At 36.9% G+C, this 18313-nt stretch overlaps 3 protein-coding genes across 3 annotated transcripts; 2 read left to right on the top strand and 1 right to left on the bottom strand.

Moving 5' to 3' along the window:
- Positions 1-980: 980 nt before the first annotated feature.
- On the bottom strand, positions 981-10073 carry LOC141618795 (lysine--tRNA ligase, cytoplasmic-like). The gene is made up of 17 exons (XM_074435871.1): positions 9823-10073; positions 9013-9091; positions 8140-8205; positions 7878-8043; positions 7698-7791; positions 7105-7190; positions 6128-6243; positions 5973-6035; positions 4882-5007; positions 4028-4310; positions 3845-3941; positions 3597-3753; positions 2593-2736; positions 2418-2486; positions 1949-2092; positions 1757-1808; positions 981-1159 (listed from the first exon to the last, which is right to left on the bottom strand). The coding sequence occupies exons 1-17, from the start codon at positions 10065-10067 to the stop codon at positions 1137-1139; spliced, it is 2010 nt and encodes a 669-aa protein (XP_074291972.1). The 5' UTR covers positions 10068-10073; the 3' UTR covers positions 981-1136.
- A 2677-nt stretch (positions 10074-12750) lies between these two features.
- Positions 12751-15446, top strand: LOC141618794 (B-box zinc finger protein 24-like). The gene is made up of 3 exons (XM_074435870.1): positions 12751-13167; positions 14416-14727; positions 14817-15446. The coding sequence occupies exons 1-3, from the start codon at positions 12985-12987 to the stop codon at positions 15057-15059; spliced, it is 738 nt and encodes a 245-aa protein (XP_074291971.1). The 5' UTR covers positions 12751-12984; the 3' UTR covers positions 15060-15446.
- A 1410-nt stretch (positions 15447-16856) lies between these two features.
- Positions 16857-18068, top strand: LOC141620901 (uncharacterized). Its single transcript, XM_074437650.1, has one exon. The coding sequence runs from the start codon at positions 16857-16859 to the stop codon at positions 18066-18068; it is 1212 nt and encodes a 403-aa protein (XP_074293751.1).
- The last annotated feature ends 245 nt before the right edge of the window (positions 18069-18313 follow it).

Raw genomic sequence — 18313 nt, 5'->3', positions numbered from 1 at the left:
AAAACAAATTCATTTATGAAGGGTTTATGAGGCAGGATTGCCGGGTGGTTAAGAGAATTCGTGAGCTTCTCGAGGAGATGGGGGGACCGATGAGCATGGTGGGAGGACTCTGGAGGGAGAATTGTGGGACGGGTGAGGTCGAGGGAGGGGGTCTTCAAACTAAATGGTGATGCGGTTATTATTGATGGAGTTAGCATGGGTGTTGGTGCGGTTTCAGGAGAGAGTTTATGGAGGGTGTGTTGGGAAGTGACGGTGCAATATGGTGAGATGTGGAGGTAAAAACTAAAAAATGGTGAAGGCTCAAGCGGTGTTGGTTGAGCTTCAGAAAGCTAGAATAGCGGAGCACTCAGATGTGTTGATCAAAGGTGATTGCTTGATGGTGGGTAATGAGTTGCGACATCGGAAGACTGGAAGAAGCGACATTCAGTTAATTTATGAAGACATTTATTCAATTTGTAAATTCCTTTCAGTTTGTAAATATTTGTTTTGTCAGTAGACGATTCAGTAGGGTAGCTTATTTGCTTGCTCATGCTACCCCATGGACGAATGGATGCCACTTCTCGTGATTTTATATTAATTCATCAAACACATCAGGGTTATTTAAAAAAAATGTTAGCTTACAATTTTACCTAGTTTGCCAGATTTATTTAAGACTAATAATTACTGTATAATTTTATGAAGTGAATGAACCTAGTTTGATAGTTTCCCTCAATATAGAACCAATCACTTCATTCACTTGGACCAGTACCAAAAGATCACTCACATTTTGAAATAGTTCCAATTTTTATTTTATTTAAAAGGATAACATCAGTCACATTCCCGATTCAATTGCAAATTTTTAAGTAAAAAAATGTGTAGGTACATAGCCAACGCTGGCAACTGAATGGTATAACTGCGACAAACATAGAAATTATGTAAATTTATAAATTATCCGATTAGAGCTTGAGTTAATGTTGCGTTGAGGTTACAAACACAAGACATCAATCAAAAAGATACCAGTCAATTGGTCGGTCAGATATTACCAAGTACTTCGTACAAAATAAATAACTACTCCGAACGGTATCAAAAATAGGAGTTACAATGAAGATAATCGATGAAATTTCGATGCCAAATGGATGTGGTCACTGGTCAGCGATTCAGTGTTGTTCTTCAGAAGCAGCTGCAAGTTCACAAATCAAAATACAAAACAATAATTAGTTGCAAAATAAAACCGTCAAATTCAAGAGTCAGAAAAAACAAAACCATAGCACACGGCCGCATATGTATAGCAGCAGGCAGCCGCATTGCAGCAATCAATAAACATGAGCAACACAATAAATTGTTGGTACTTCGTATTTCTTAGTGTGAAGTAGACGTCCCTTCATGCAACTGTCGCCACAATTTTTATAGCGGGTCATCCAGAAAAAAAATGTATTCAAAAGGGAAAGACAGCGTTTGTACTATGTACACAACTTGACATTTTAATACAGGCCAAAAAGCATACAGAAATCCAATATAAAACTTATTTCATGTCGGACAGTGACAGCGAGTGAAAACAGAGAATTGTATACTTGAATCCACCTGGAACGTGCCAGGTTCCACACACATTCAAATTTTGACTCAAATCCCACACGTTTGTGCGACACCAGCAAGTGAGCCAACCCCAATCGCACCTTAAGTCGGCATGCATAGCTTTCTTACTTAAGTTTGAGTTCATCAAATACAAAAAAACAATCACAGACAATAATCATGGAAAAAGTCGTACCAGAAAGCATACCTTTAGTCGGTGGCTCGTCTTGAGGCTTCATGGCGGGAAAGAGGAGGACTTCCTGCAGAAGCACAATGCACAGCAAGTTATAAAGCCTTAAGATGAGTATCTAACAAATTTGGAAAATCCCGGATGTTTACAAAGCCCATGCAGCTGCAACGTTTAACATCAGTCCAGCAAGTAAAGGAAAAAATAACTAACCTTTATGTTTTGGGAATCTGTGAGCAACATGGTCATTCTGTCAATACCAAGTCCCCACCCACCAGTAGGAGGCAGCCCATACTCAAGTGCTGTGCAAAATGTCTCGTCCAGAGCCATAGCTTCATCATCACCAGATTGTCGGTCCTGCAAATTAAGAGAAATTCTTCAAAGTGAACTACTCAACCATCACAAATATATCTTACTACTCACACCACATTTGTACTGTCCCCCCATTTAACTACTTTGCTGTTCAAATAATATTTGACTTTCATATATCTTTCCTCACAAATACGCAATCGTTAAAACTTTTTAAAATGAGAACATTAAAATAGTTGGCTACTAGGACAACTATTTTAAAATGATGATTTAAAGGTCAAAGTTGACATCAGTCAACCACCATAGTCAAATGGGGACAGTTAACTTAGGATACTTAGAAGTCCGAAGTCCGAACAGAACAAGATTTCAGTACCTTCAGTTGATCAGCAAATCTCTGGCGCTGTACTACAGGATCATTTAGTTCAGTGTATGCATTACAAACCTGCACATTTTAATGATAGTACGAAAGTCAGAAACTAAAATGCAAAGCACGGCTAGAGTAAACTTTAAGTAGAAGTGGCCTGTGAAAAAAACATTTAACTATATACCTCATGCTTGTTCACAAACAATTCAAAACGTTCAGTGAGTCCACGCTTTGATCTGTGCCACTTGGCTAATGGACTCATTATTTCTGGATGATTAATGATAAAACCAGGATTGACACAAGTTTCCTCCAAAAAGTGTCCCACCAGCTGCAAAAACAAGTGAAAAAATAAGTATGCCTGGAAAAGGGCGGTAAAAAAATCAAAGACACTCTCTCAAAAAGTGGACAAGACAATCTGCATGTTTTCCGCACGAATCGAGGCAACAAAAGGAATCAAAGGCTTCGCCCATATCGAAGACAAAAAGATTGCAGGTCAGTATCAGGTTGCAAAAGAGACAAATCAAATGCAACGTAAGTACTGTAACCGATAAGAAAAGACAGACTACCTCCCATATTAGATTCTATAATAGCGAGTGTCGAAAAACGTTTTCCACTCAGGCAGTTGTTTGTAGTATAAAAATTTACACTAGTGAAACAGGTTCATGGTCTTGTCTGCTGTTTTTGTAGGAAGCAACTCCCTCCCTAAAAAGCAACTCAAACTTGGTATGATCTAATCAGTTTAATCAGTTAGTGATATTTGCGAAGTAACGCAATACAGTCATAAGGGAGAACACCTTGATCAGGTGGTCCCTAGCTCATCAAACCACATTTAGGAAAGCCTTTGTTGTTGTTGTTAAACACATTGTGTCAACTGTCACGTGATGCAACTGAAAACCCAAGATCAAACTTAAATTGTCAAGTGATAGCAGTTTACCAAAGGTCGTTCTAGCAAATTGATAACCCAATGTAGATTTCTAATCATCAAATGATAGAAGTTAACAATTGCAGTTTAATCCAGACAGCGGACAACTACAACTACTTGTAAGAAACCGAACACATGCACACGTGCTGGTAGAATCACAACAATGCAATTCTAACTGTCACGCATAAGCTTTGCATTTGAGGAACAAAAAAAGGGTAGCACTTTCCACTTGAAGATCTGGGAAATATAAGAGGATAGAGGCTTACTTTATCTAATAAACGAGTTGTTGTCTGTGGTGGCGGGCATTTCACATCATACTTCGCACAAGCATCTATCAAATATTTATTTGCTTCTTCGCTAGCTAGATCCTTTGGAATATTCAGGTCAGCCATTTTCTCTAACTCATCTATCATGTCTATACGTCTGCAGAAGTAGAAAAGAGAGGACATCAGCACAACCATATTGACATATGAACAGGAAAGTAGCAAAAAAATAATACAAATATTGTACAAACCTAAATGGAGGAGTGAAATCGATTGTAATTGGGTCCTTATCTAGCCCATTTGCATGATATTTAACAACATAACCACCAGTCAACTCCTTCACCATCCCTGCAATATACAACTTGCTAAAGAGTTGAAGTTCTAAGACTTGGAGAAAACTGTAATCTAAATATTATAAGACGATAAATGCTCACCACTTAACATCTGCTCCGTAAGCTCCATTAAATCGTTGTAATCAGCAAATGCCATATAAAACTCACATGTAGTGAACTCAGGGTTATGTGTCAAGTCAATACCCTCATTCCTAAATTGTTTACCGATCTCATAAACACGCTCAAGCCCACCAACAACAAGCTCCTTCAAATAAAGCTCAGGAGCAATACGCATGAATAACCTCATATTCAGATCATTGTGATAGGTCACAAATGGACGTGCAGCTGCACCCCCAGCAATCATATTCATCATGGGCGTTTCTACCTGAAAAGGGATAAATTGATCAATTCTTGTTGCCACAGATGCAAACGTTGGCTTTTAAATATATCGGGGCCAACCCTCAAACAGAAAGCAAGAAGGGAGGCCACACCATATACATGCTATAGATAAAAAAAAGTTTTGGGAAAGAAAAGGAAAAAACAAAGGCAGTTCATTTGTCATCGCCATTTTCCAACAAGAAAGAATTTGGAAGCAAAATGCAGAGATCTTTCAAATGCCTAGCATTAAAATTAAAAGATATAAACCAGGAAGCATGACAAGAAAGCAATCAAGATTAATTTGTTCCAGCAACTTAAAAGTCCAATTCACGAACCAAAAGTGAAATAACACTTCAAATGCAATAGGGCAGGAATTAAGAGGTTACTATAATGATTTAAAACTCAAGAAAAGATGGACAATGTCTTAGCAATGTAAATTTTCTATTGTTTCCTCAAGCTAAGTAGACCCCCACCTAAGGATCACTGCCTTTAATGGAAGGTGTGTAACAAACAAACCACTAGGAGAACATAGTATAACCTTCCATAGGAAGGGAACAGACTCTTCATTAAATGATTACCTCAACGAAATCAAGATTGTCCAGGAATCTCCTTATATATGATATTACCCTGGCTCGGGTCTTGAATATTTCTCTAACTTCGCCATTTAACATCAAATCCAGGTAGCGTTGGCGATACCGAGTTTCCTACATATAAAATTAATTAGGATCAAATAAGCTGTGCCACAAGAAGTAACCCACAATGAGTAAAATCAACAGTATCTTATTTTTTTCATAATGCGAGAAACATGCCCCAGCTAATAGAAGTTAAGCACCCAATAGCAGACCATACACAGTTTTCATCAATCAGCACAGAGTGAACCCTATTCTTTGAGCACATTTTAGTAAAATAAAATATAAAAGTATCAGTTATTTGCTTGCACTCTCTCTCTTTCTTGTTTAAGTATCAGTTAAAACATCCAATTGCATATGATTTTTGTAAGTATAACAGCATAAAGACAATCACTTCTGTGCTTGCACTCTCTCTCACTTTCTTGTTTTCCTCGCGTTTGTATGTAAACTTAATCTCTAACCTTCATATGATATTTTTTTTTAACTCGGTAGTTTTCTTTTGTCGGTATAAATATTTGGTCCAGTTAGATTTAGAGAAAAACAAAACTCTATCCAAATCCCGGAATCTTGTAAAACTATATACTCCTTCCGTCCCAATCAATAGTATATTTCAACTTTTCTGAGGAGAATTTCAAACATAGATAACTATTGATTAGGATTTAGGATGGAGAGAGTAATAAAGATATTGATCCATGCCATCTTTATAGGCCAGCAAAAGAAAGTCCTAGCCAATGACAGGAAAAAAAATGACGTCGCAACAACAGGCACTGCGACTTGGAGACTTAAAAGGAGCTCAAGAGTACATTATCAAATTGTCAACATGTAAGGAACTGATGTAAAAACCATGAATACTTTAGTTGACAAAAAGTATTCCAAACAAACTTCAGTATAAATGTACAGCAATTAGCGGAAGAAAGTCAGTAATGAGATGAATCTAGCAGTTAAAAGGAAGGGTTTATAAAAAAACCGAATGAATCATACAGGCAGAATGCCCTAGAAGACGATCAAAATCTACCGCTATAACTTTCACAATGTAGTACCTGATCCTTTAAAACATACATCTCCGGATTACGTGTCTTTCCGGGGACCCAGACTTCAGCTTTCTGGAACAGAAAAAAAGTAATCGTAAGCTAAAGCATCATATGTTTACTAAACCACCATCCTATAACCAGAAACAAAAAAAAAAAACAATTACCTTTTCACTCTCGGCAGCAGGGCCAGTTTTCTTCTGCCTTGGCATCATGTGAAGACAATGAGATAACACAACAAAAGACTTGGGAAAAATACTCAACTCCCCCTTCTTACTTTTACCTGAATCCAACAGAAATAAATGTGAAGAAACCGTTAATTTCAGCGCATTCAAAGATGTCCAAATAGGCAAGCTTTTTAGAAGAACTCTAAATACGGCTATAGCTAACGTAACATAAATCTAAGGAAGGCGTAATGCCACTAATGTTTGTGAGAATGTGAATAGTAATGCACCCTTAGACTTAGCTTGTATTTTTGTGGATTAAACAGAGTGTAGTGACATTATCATTTCCCTATATCTATGATAGCCCAAGTCTCGTAGAATTTTGCATGCAACAACACAAGGGATTGATATGGAAAATCAAGGTCAAAACTTCCTTATTCTGGAAATTATCAAAATAAAATGCAATTTTGTAGAGACTATCTAGCTGCATACTAATATATACTACATCCACTCTATTTGTTTCCATGCATTTGATTAAAATTGTGTTACTCCGACTCCGACACGGTGTCGTGTCTGGCACGAGTCTTGAGTGTCGGACACGGCTATTTTGGGTCAATTTTCCAATTTTGTGTTCTTAATTGAAGTGTCGAAGTGTCGTGTCAAACCGACACGTGGCGGTGTAGTGAAGTGTCGGAGTAACATAGGACTAAAATATACCTCACATATTCCACAAACGTATAGAATCAAACGGAATGCAGATAGTATACACTAAATCTACAGGTAAGTACATGTCTCCAAAAAAATGATGATAAACTTGGTGGCCTGCTTACAGGAATCAAATTATCGCATATTCACATCCCTAGAGTGATACAGATGTCAAGGGTTGGTGAAAGAAAGCAAAAGTTAAATGGTACCACCAGATCCCAAATGAAAAGAAAAAACTTTTACGCTATGTAATCTGCATCCATCTAAACACAAACCTGGGAATCCAGTTAAACCAACAATATCCCCACGTTTCACACCAGCGTGGAACTTTGAAAATTCAGCTTCGTCCAATTCAGAGGTCCTGCAAAGTGAACAAGTTTCTAAGAAGATCACTACACAAGAAAGAAGGGAATGAAGAAATTCATGCTCGAATAAACCATATCTTCACTATAAGGAATAAGAAGGTATGTGTACAGGACACAACCCGTGGTAATTTGGCATTAAAAAAGACGAGACATTTGAGCGCTTGATTAACAGCTTTTCATAGAAATAGAACAAGAACACCTTCTGTTTTTCTCAAAACATTGCACTTGAAGCTTACAGGTTACAGATTATTTACATGTCTACATACAAAATAAAATATTGCATCGTTTTGCCAGGTGCTTGCTTATGGGATAAAAGTATAGAACACCCAATGGAGTATCATAACCTAATTTTCAAAACCGATATTTATTGCTACAAGCGCACAATAATCACAGAATCATAACTTTTAACATCTAAGTGACCATGAAAAAGACACATCACATGATCAGAGCCACATCCGAATAAAAATGCCAAGATGCGGAGGAATTCAAGACTAGTTTGTTACCTGGCATCAGCCATGACTTGGACTTTGACACCACTCCAATGCAAATCATAAAAGAAAAGTTTTGATGATGATGAACGTTTGTTCATAATTCTTCCTGAAAGAAGACAAAAGAAGACAGGTGTTAAAAAGGATAAAAACAGCAAATTACAATTACGAAAGTTTAAAAGAATACAGTCGTACCAGCTAGTGATACTTGCTCATTTTCAAGGTGAGCGCCATTGTCCAATTCACCATATTTCTTTATGTATTCAGGAATACTCATTGTGACAAAAAACTTGTGCGGATATGGATTTAATCCCGCATCTTTCAGAGCAGCGAGCGACTTCAACCTGTTTTCAAAGAATTGCTGCACAGAAATTGAAGAATATAACCACCGTATTTTATGGAAGTAACACAAAAAAATTTCTCATAATTCATCTAATATCCTACAAAAATGTCATACCGTGGGGTCCATATCATCCTCATCAACAGCTTGGGACTTCGGCCCTTGGGTGCTTGCCATGGCAGCCTGAATATCACGAAAGATATCAAAGGAAATTCATTTTCATACAGCAAGAGAATTCAGTAATTGATGATCCTGATAAATATTAAAGTCGCAATTACTTAAATAAATCTAAGACTGATCTGTTTTTCTCAGTAGAAAACAAATATCAAAATCAACATTCATTCCTCAACTTAATTCTGACAATTTATGAATTAATAATACTCCTATGCTATAAATGGAAAATTCAACAGAAGTTCATTTAATCAAAAATTTCGCCAAAATTGTTAGCAGTACATGAAAATCTAGATACAATTGGTCACTAAAGACATTGGTATTGAACAGCTTTTCCTATGACAACAATAAAGCATACTAAAACTAAGGTCACGTAAGAGTTCCTCCTAAATCAGCTGAAATTATCCGTACTCATCAGACACTAATACATAAAATTGACACACAATTTTACTTTGTCACAGCTAAAATTCCGGATTACAGGTACAACAGCATCATCATAGATTCATAGCGTAATTAATCAAAGTATGCAACTTTATGATAAAAAATAATACCTGCTATTAATGTTTTGATTAAAGTTCAAAAATTGCATTCAATGATAAAGTACATGAAGCTTATTTATATAACAGCTAGAACAAACCTAATTTTCTACAACTAGCTGTGCGCCTGTGCTAACACAATTTGCACAAGATTGTGCACAACTACAATTAAGAAATTTTCCGTCAAAAATAAACTAGAATCAGGAAATTATTAACAAAAAGATAAAACACAATACACCAGACCAAAAAAAAGATGAGAGAATTTTTGTGATATCTCTAATACCTGCTTTGCAGCCTTCTCCTCTTCCTTTTTGAGTCGCTCTTCTTCCTTCTTCTTTTCCTTTGCCAATTTCTTCAGCGCACTTCACAGAAACAACAACAAAATCAAACAATATAAACCTAAACTTCAATTCATGTAAAAATTGAGAAGCAGAAAGTACTTTGCACATAACAATACTCAAACAACAACAAAAAAAACACAGAAAAATCACAAACACCGAAACCTAAATTGCAATTGATGTAAAAATAGAGGAACAAATGAGACTATTTCACTTCAATTAAAACAGCATTAATCAAACAACTAAAACGCAACAAAATCAAATATGGAGTAATAAAACCTAAAAACTGCAATTGATGTAAAAATTCATGAACAATAACTGCAACTGCACTTCATAAACAGCAATAATCAAACAACAACAAACGCAACAAAATCAATTTCATAATTACATCGAAATCTAAAACATCAATTGCACTTCAAAAAACACACTTGCAGTTCAATAATGTATAAAATTGAGGAACAACAAATCCTCTTGCAATTCCAAAAGATAACAAAATTCATGAACAATTACTGCAACTGCACTTCATAAACGGCAGTAATCAAACAACAAAAAACTCACAGAAATCAATTTCATAATTACATCGAAATCTAAAACATCAATTGCACTTCAAAAAATACACTTGCAGTTCAATAATGTATAAAATTGAGGAACAAAAAATCCTCTTGCAATTCCAAAAAATAACAAAATTGCGATAAATCAAATAACATAAACCTAAAAACTTGAATTGTTGTAAAAACTAAGGAAAAAGAGAGTACTTTTTGCTGAGAGGTTCGCCTTCAGGAGCATCGTTAATTGCTAAGTTTGCGGCGGCGGTAGCGGCGGCGTCGACGTCGGATGTCGACATTAGACGGCGGAGAGAAAGCGAAGATGACGAAGAGATGCGAAGAAGTGCGGCGGGTAGAGGTGTTAAGTGAAAAGAGCGCAAGGGTAAGGGTTTTGGTAGGGGGATTGAGAGGAGTTTGAGGTTTTGTTTAAGTATTTGGTTTATTATTAGGGACATTAGTAACGGTGTGGTTTAGGAAATCAATTAATTGAGTGATAAATTGGAGGAATTGGATGAATTTGGGTTTTGATTTTGGTGGCCCATTTTGATAATTTTGGGAAAATTTGTGTTCTAAACTAGTAGGAGTTTGGCCCATTTCGATCCGGTTGGGGGAGGAGTAGTGCCGGATAAAGCCGGCAAGTCTGACTTGATTCGGCACGACATGAAAATGTTGTAAATCGAAGCCCGCTGACCTAATGATGACTCGTAAGTCGTAACCCGATAAGACCCAATTAAGGCCGTCTCAATACTGAACCCGGCTCAATCCGAGATGACCTGTAATCCGGATTGACCCAATATATGTTTTGACCCAAATTGACCCGAAAAGGCGACCTGAAACATAACCTTAAAGTCTGAAAAATAACCTGATATTTTCTCGAAATATAACTAATAACTCTGACATAAACGAAAAATCAAGTCGACAAATACTAAAATAAACTGATGAGGCAATTCCGTTCGGGGTACTGAAGACAACTTAATGGATAGCCCCTACCAAGGTTTGACTTTTTCATTCGCAAGAGTCGGGAATCGAACTTCTCAAACTCATGACCGCTTAGACCATGCCCAAGCAAGGTCAATTGCTAGGTCATGACCTTACTTGGTCACACTAATCACCATTTAACTAAAAAATTATGGTGACATTTGGGGAGAACTGAGAAGTGGTCAATTTGTGACCTTTGGTGGAGCAAATTGACCTAACTCATGACCTTATACATGGAGATATGTGATTGGTTCACAATATTAATTAAAAATTAAGAAAAAAATATGTATGAAAAGGTAATATAATGTGGAGAGAAGTAATTGGTTAGAAAGTGAAAAATGATTGGGTTGATGACCTAGGTCGTGACCTTCTACTTGGCAGGGTGAAAGTAAGTCAAGATAAATAAGGTGAGATTAAGAGTAACTGAATCGCGACCTCTGCTTGAGAATGGTCTTACTTAAGAGATATGAGTTTTACACTCTTATTACTCATACCAGCCAATTTTTTTTTTTTTTTTTTTTTTTTTTTTTTTTTGTGGAAGAGAGTTTTGTAGACTTGTAGCCTTTAGAAGTATGGGCCTTGACAACATTCCAATGCAAGTATCCAACCCATAAACCCAATGATTGGCAGTTTCAGATATTTTTATCTAGCAAGATTCCTTTCAAATGGAAGCAATGAAAATCTTCATACACTCAATTTAACACCACTCAAAATGCATAAATCTGGCAAGTGCCAAATTTTGTTGACCATGACAGTTTATTTCCGCAATTTATAGAGTCAAATAAGTATGGGGCTTAGCCCATTGTCCACACACTTCATGCCCAAGTTGGCTTGCCCTTATTTCTCATTTCTGAAGTGTAAGGCCATCATCTTCTCAACCACTAGAGCTTGCTTACGGAGTAGTTTCGAAAAGGGTCGGCTCACCAACTGACCAACAGTATCATTAAAGACGCTACTTCCACCTAATTATACTCGGAAGAGGCCGTTTTATATTAAATATTGTAAAACTGGACATGAAACAAACAAAAACAAGTCGATTTTTGATGACAATGATGTAAAACAATGTTATGCAAGACTTTCTATATCAATGTGCATACAATCGCACAATATACATATCAGTTTTAAAAGCTTAAAAATAGTGAGACATGAATTTAAGAAGGATTATATGGGCATATAGCGCAATCATGTAGTATTGAGCTTTGATATCATTTTTCACATACACATGATAGATTATAACGAAGTAGATTTTACACATTACTATTTCTTTTTTTTGATACATAAGAAGGGTGAACCCTGAATTTCCTATAATTGATAATGCGAGGAGTAGCAATTCCTAGAACATCTTCATGGAGAACCGTATAAGCTTGGACGACGAATAATTGAGGCTTAAACCCCTTCTATTTACAAGCCGATCACTGGCTTGATTAAATTTTACACATTGTAAGAACATCCACAATAGAGAGGATGTATCTTCCTCCTATTTTTCCACTCCTCCTCTATTTTTTCGACACCTCATTTTCTCTTTCATCATTCTCATTTCTCACCATTATAATCCTCTTCCATTATTTTTTCCAACAATAGAGAGGATCCTCTCATATTACATTTCTTACTTAAAATAATCTCAAAATTCTATAAAAGATAAAAATAAAAGAATTATTATGCAAAAGACAAATAATGATTGGTTTGTGGGCACTAGAACCAATGTAAGCTTTCCTCTAAAATTAGAGGAAAATAGAGGAAGTAAGCATCTTCCTCTTGCTAAGAGAATGGGTAACACGTGCCTCACAATAGAGAGGATGTCCTCTTAGAGGAAAGAGAGTGTTTAGAGAATTTCTCATCCTCTCTATTGTGGATACTCTAAAGGAGGGAGTTCACTACTACTAGTGAGTAGTAACATTGTGATAATATCTTATTTTCCGTTAAAAGAATCCGACGAAATCCGTGTAAACTATAAAGCATTACTTTAAATAATTTCTAAATGAGAGACATTGTGTGGCCACAAATTTTGTCCAAACCACTAACAACCACACATGGAATTAAATACAGCTTAATACCCTACAAAGTTGTGTTGGATCATTTTCTGCCCTTTATTTGATCTACAAAATCTTTAGTCTTATCTCTAACACACTATATGTTGTCACCCCATTTCCTCTCAACCACAAGATAATACATACAGTACAACACCTCTTTCAGTTCACACACATTATTATTCTATTTAACACAGTTTTCTTTTCATACTTCTCTTCCTTCTTTACATTCCTTACTAAATTAACAATCTTTTTCTAATCTTTTTGAGAAAATCTTTCTGGGTTTTGTTCAACTAGTGAAATAATCATCTGGGTAGTTGTTGATTTGCAGAAAGTTTTGGAAATTTTTGTAAGTAAAAGATAAAAGATGAAGATTCAGTGTGATGTGTGTGAGAAGAATCAAGCAACAGTAATATGTTGTGCAGATGAAGCAGCTTTATGTGCAAAATGTGATATTGAAGTTCATGCTGCTAATAAGCTTGCTAGTAAACATCAAAGACTTCAGCTTCAGTGTCTTTCTACCAAACTTCCTTTATGTGACATCTGTCAAGTATGCCCTCTTTCTTTGTTAATCTTTGTTTATTTGACTTAAATCTTTCAACTTTTAGTATGGTATGCCTAATATGTATTGTAGGATTAACTTACGTAACCATGTTGGTTAGTTATTTTGTTATCGGCTTCACTTGTATCCTAGTATCCGTGGTTATGGGTGGTCTAGGTAGGTTTTGGAGTGATTTGCTGACCTTGGATGGGTTTATTATTGTGCATAAACAAACAAATTCTTCTAAACTCATGTGTGAAATAATTTTTTTTTTTTTTTTATGTATTAGTGAAGTTGATTGGTTAAATGGTCTTTAGGTATGCCTTTTGACTTTTTGTTGTTTGATTTATGGCTATCTCACTGTGTAAGGCTGTAAGCAACTCAGTATTTGGACAGTTTAAGAAAATAGTCATCTAATTGTCCATAATACCTCCGTCTTGACCATTAGGCGATGAGCTCTTCGGGTTTCATCATGTATGGACTTATAGATAGCCAATTGTGGGTTAATTTGATTAGAGTTGAGAGTATCAGCAATTTGTTTAACTAGCAGTTTCCACTCTATACTGATGATGTTTAAGAGGGTTAGATCAGATTGTGGTGGATCTTTTTCATGTATCCTGGAAGTTTAATTATTGAAGGAAGTTGTAGTATTAGCAATTTATGTCGGCCGGGTTCAAGACTCCCAAGATGTATTATTTCTTTTGGCTTCTGGGTATAGTAGAGTAAATGAAAATAGCTCAGGAAACCTTCCGCGGCTCCTTTTAATGATGATGTAGTAGTTGGTACTCGGTCGTCTTGTTTTGGGTATGGGTTAATCGGAAATGATAGATGAATCATCTCAACCAAAACCTTAAGGTGATAGTTGAGGTCCAACTATTATAATTATTCCTATTACGCTCCCTCACTACCGTGTGCTGGAATTCTATTTCGAGAGTTTTTGAGGAGTTTTGAGGTTGCCAGGATTCTAACCCGTGATCTCAACCAAAACCTTAAGGTGATGGTTGAGTCCCAACTATTATAATTATTCCTATTAGGAAACAACCTCGCTTTTGTTACACGAGGAATGTTGCTTATGTGTGACCTTTTATATCCCGCTTTGAGCAAGAGTTTGTTCACAGGCTTTGGGCCGAATTCTGAACTTCTGAACTTGAGCTTGAAACCCTGAATTATAGACATTACTGAACTGTTGGATACATTGCTGTTTTTACATCCCGAAATTAGAACTGACAGGAATTGCTCTGAACTTGTGTTATACAGGAGAAAACTGCATTTATCTTCTGTGTGGAAGACAGAGCTCTCTTTTGCCAGGATTGTGATGAATCAATCCATAGCGCCAGCACTCTAGCGGCAAATCACCAGAGATACCTTGCTACTGGTATTAGGGTTGCCCTGAATAGTCTGTCGAAGTGCAAAAATGATACTGACAAGAACTGCACAGAGCCATCCAACCAAAGTGCACAGCCGATTCCATCAAAGCAAACCGTTCAACAGCCTCCTAGCTTCCCTCCTTCCTCGTCATGGGTTGTCGATGACTTTTTGGAGTTTCCTGAATTTGGTTCTCCAGATAAGGTAAGAAAAACATTAAAGTCCGACTTTCATCAGTCTATGAATCGGTTTTGAACGACTTTCATCTAACCGTCTACATTTACAATGTACAGATGCAGAAAGGGCAGCTTGAAATTGGAGAGCTTGAGTGGTGGTCAGACGTGAACTTCTTTGGTGACCAAATCTCTCATGAGGCGTTATCAGCAGCCGAAGTTCCACAACTTCCGATGTCACTCCCCAGCAACCATACCATTGTATACAGACCCACTAAGAGCAGCATGCCGAACAAGAAACCCCGGATTGAGGTCCGTCAAGACGATGATGATGAGTACTCGATCGTCCCTGATCTTGGTTGATTCTGGTTATCAATAAATTCCACCTAAGATGGCCTCTAGCTACTCAGTGTGGCTAGTATGAGACGGCCTCACATGTGAAATCAACCTGCCTAATGGGTTGGGTTTCACATGTAAAACCGTCTCATATAAGTTTTTCTCTGATAGCTACTTAAACACTGTCATTTACTCAAAACAGTGGCCATGTGACTGGTTGATTAATGTCTGTAAACAGTAATCTACTCAAAACAGGCTTGCCCTTTTGTTGGACATACCGTATAAACACATAATGTCGTATGTCGTCTGGTGCCTAAAACTGCGCTTGTAGAGCTACTCTACTCTTGTAAACTCGGATATGTGAGTACCTAAGTTTCTAGGAAAAAAAATACAAAATTGCCCATTTGTGCAACACATTTGATTGTCGATCATGTGGTAGAAACTAGCAAGGAGCACAAATTCACGCTCTCGCCTACATTCATCGCGCATTTTTGCTTTTCAAGGCGGACTTTTGAACTAAATAAATATGAAGTTAATACCCAAGGCAAAAAATGTTGGGTATCCATTGTTGAGGAGTGTCACCTTCAAAGATACATCTTCATCTGAGCGGTCTCAACTTCGACCCTTCTTTTATTCATATTGTGAAGGGGTTTGGCTCCTATAACAAATGGATCTTAAAAGAACAAATCCGTTTAGTACGGGTATAATAAAATCGTATACTTAGGCCCTGTTCTTTTGGACTGAAACTTATAGGATGATCTCGAATCAACTTATAAGATCTCAATCAATCGAATCGAACTTATAGGATCTCGAACTTAATCGAACTTATAGGATCTCGAACTAAACTTATAGGATCTCGAATCAATCAATCGAATCAACTTATAGGATCTCGAATCGAACTTAAATTAAGTGAGTATAGGATCTCGAATCAACTTATAGGATCTCGAATCAATCAATCAACTTATAGGATCTCGAATCGAACTTATAGGATCTCGAATCGAATCAAATTATAGGATCTCGAATCGAATCGAACTTATATGATTTGAATCAACTTATAGGATCTCGAATCAATCGAATCGAACTTATAAGATCTGAAGTTAACTTAAATTAAGTGACTTTAAGTCCAAAAGAACAGAGTCTTAGGACTCATGGTAAAATATACGTAGTACATTGTAATAAATGGTCTAAAGGATTTCATCGATTGACCTGATATTTTGATATATAGTTCCATTATCTTAATCACTAGGCAAACACTTCATCGACTGTTAGTAAGATTTAAACTGTCCCGCAAAAACAGTTAAAAGTACACGAGTCTTACTTACGAGTTGCGACATACGACTACATTTATTTGAAGGTCTTTTAGTTATAGAAGGCTGGCTTTTACAAGAAGCATTTTCTTGGATATATATATTTGAAGGAAGATCAACTATTTAGATACAAAACAATATGCTTAACAATATTACCTAAAAAGAAGCTTAGGTAACACTTATCACTACTACTTATTGTTTTGTTTATTACACACTTCAAAAACAAATGATTCATCAACTTTCTTGATTTTTTTTAAAAATGATTTTTTGTTGAACATCTTAATTCTTAACAGTATATTGATGTGAATGTTCTTGATGCTGCTCTTCTTTCCCCTTCCTAACTTTCTCATAAATTTCCATTAAATACACAATTTCAGAGCATTTCTTTTCATTGCAAAAAAATCATTAATTACGATTACAAATCCCGAAACATATAAAATCTTCTCATAAAACTTACTGTAATAATTCATACAGTATATCCAAAGGAAAACAAAACAAAAAAAAAGAGCATTTCAAAATGTCTTTCATTTACATTATCATAGCCATCATAGTCCTTCATGGGCCGAGCCTCGTTCACTCGGCCACCATAAGCACAGAAGTCGATGTACTTCGAGCTTTAAAAGAAGGGATTGATCCGAACTCAATCCCAGACAATGCATTCCTCAGTACATGGGATTTTTCCCTAGACCCGTGTGAGAGCACAGGAGCTCATTTCCTTGGTGTTCTCTGTAACATCCCTGAGGATAACTCAAGCAGCCAAATTACACAACTCGAACTAGATGGTGTTGGCTATGACGGTTTTTTGACAGTCAATCTTGGAAATTTAACTGAGTTAACAATCATAAACCTAAGCAAGAACAAGTTTCGGGGTCCAATCCCGGAAAGCATTACCAAACTCAACAAATTGACATCCCTTACACTGTCAGATAATTTCTTTACTGGCAGTTTACCTACAGGCATCAGAAGACTGAAGAGACTCGAAGAACTTGACATCTCCCGGAACAAGCTCACCGGGCTTATTCCCACCTGGATTACCAACTTTCGAAGCTTACATTCCTTAAAAATGGCAAACAATGGATTTTCCGGGAGAATACCAGATATCGCCGGGTTATGGCAGCTCAATACATTAGACCTTAGTGGTAACCAACTATTTGGGACACTTCCTCAGTTACCTATAAGTTTAAGGACAGTATCGTTAAGCCACAACGTGCTTTCCGGAAGTATACATTCATTATGGACACTCAAAAACCTCAAAATGTTAGATTTAAGTGATAACAGGTTCAGTGGCAGAATTCGAGGAATCGTAAGCTTACCAGAGATAGTTAGCCTGAACCTTTCAGTGAATTGGTTCACAGAAATACAGGTTCCTAGGTTTGCTGGCGAATCAACAGAACTCGAGATCTTAGATGTGCAAGAGAATCGCCTGCAAGGTCATCTTCCTGCAAATTTACCGACAATGCAGAAACTGACAGCAATTTATCTGAGTCATAATCAGTTATCAGGGCCTATACCAAGGAGTTTTGGGGTAAGACTTGGTGCACCGTGGAGGCATGTGTTCTTAGACAACAATTTTCTAGTCGGGAATGTACCGGTAGAGTTCACCACCTCTAAGTTGAAGGTTACAGGTAGTTTAGCTCATAACTGCCTGAAGTGTCCTAGGAATGTTACCATGTGTGACGGAGGGCAACGCCCGGCTTCAGAGTGTGCCGGACAAAGTGTGACAAGGTGAAACGTGTCGGTTAGCAAAGAAGGGATGTGAAGGATGAAGTTGTGAGTTAATCTATAGATGAGAATAATGTAGTTGTTAAGTCATCATACTGTAATATATTATCGTCAATAAAGCCGAGTTATTCATGAGACCATGAGAAGTGAATGAACTTTGCCATATCCCATTAATGTGCAGACGTCCGCCATTATAGAGTGTCCTTGCGGCTCAATCTATAATGCGGTCAATTTACGCATGATCCTGAAGTA

Source organism: Silene latifolia, chromosome X (genome assembly GCF_048544455.1).
Source record: "Silene latifolia isolate original U9 population chromosome X, ASM4854445v1, whole genome shotgun sequence".
In the NCBI taxonomy this organism is placed as follows: Eukaryota; Viridiplantae; Streptophyta; class Magnoliopsida; order Caryophyllales; family Caryophyllaceae; genus Silene; species Silene latifolia.
Note: the sequence above shows the minus strand (reverse complement) of the source record. Positions and strands in the feature narration are given on the sequence as shown.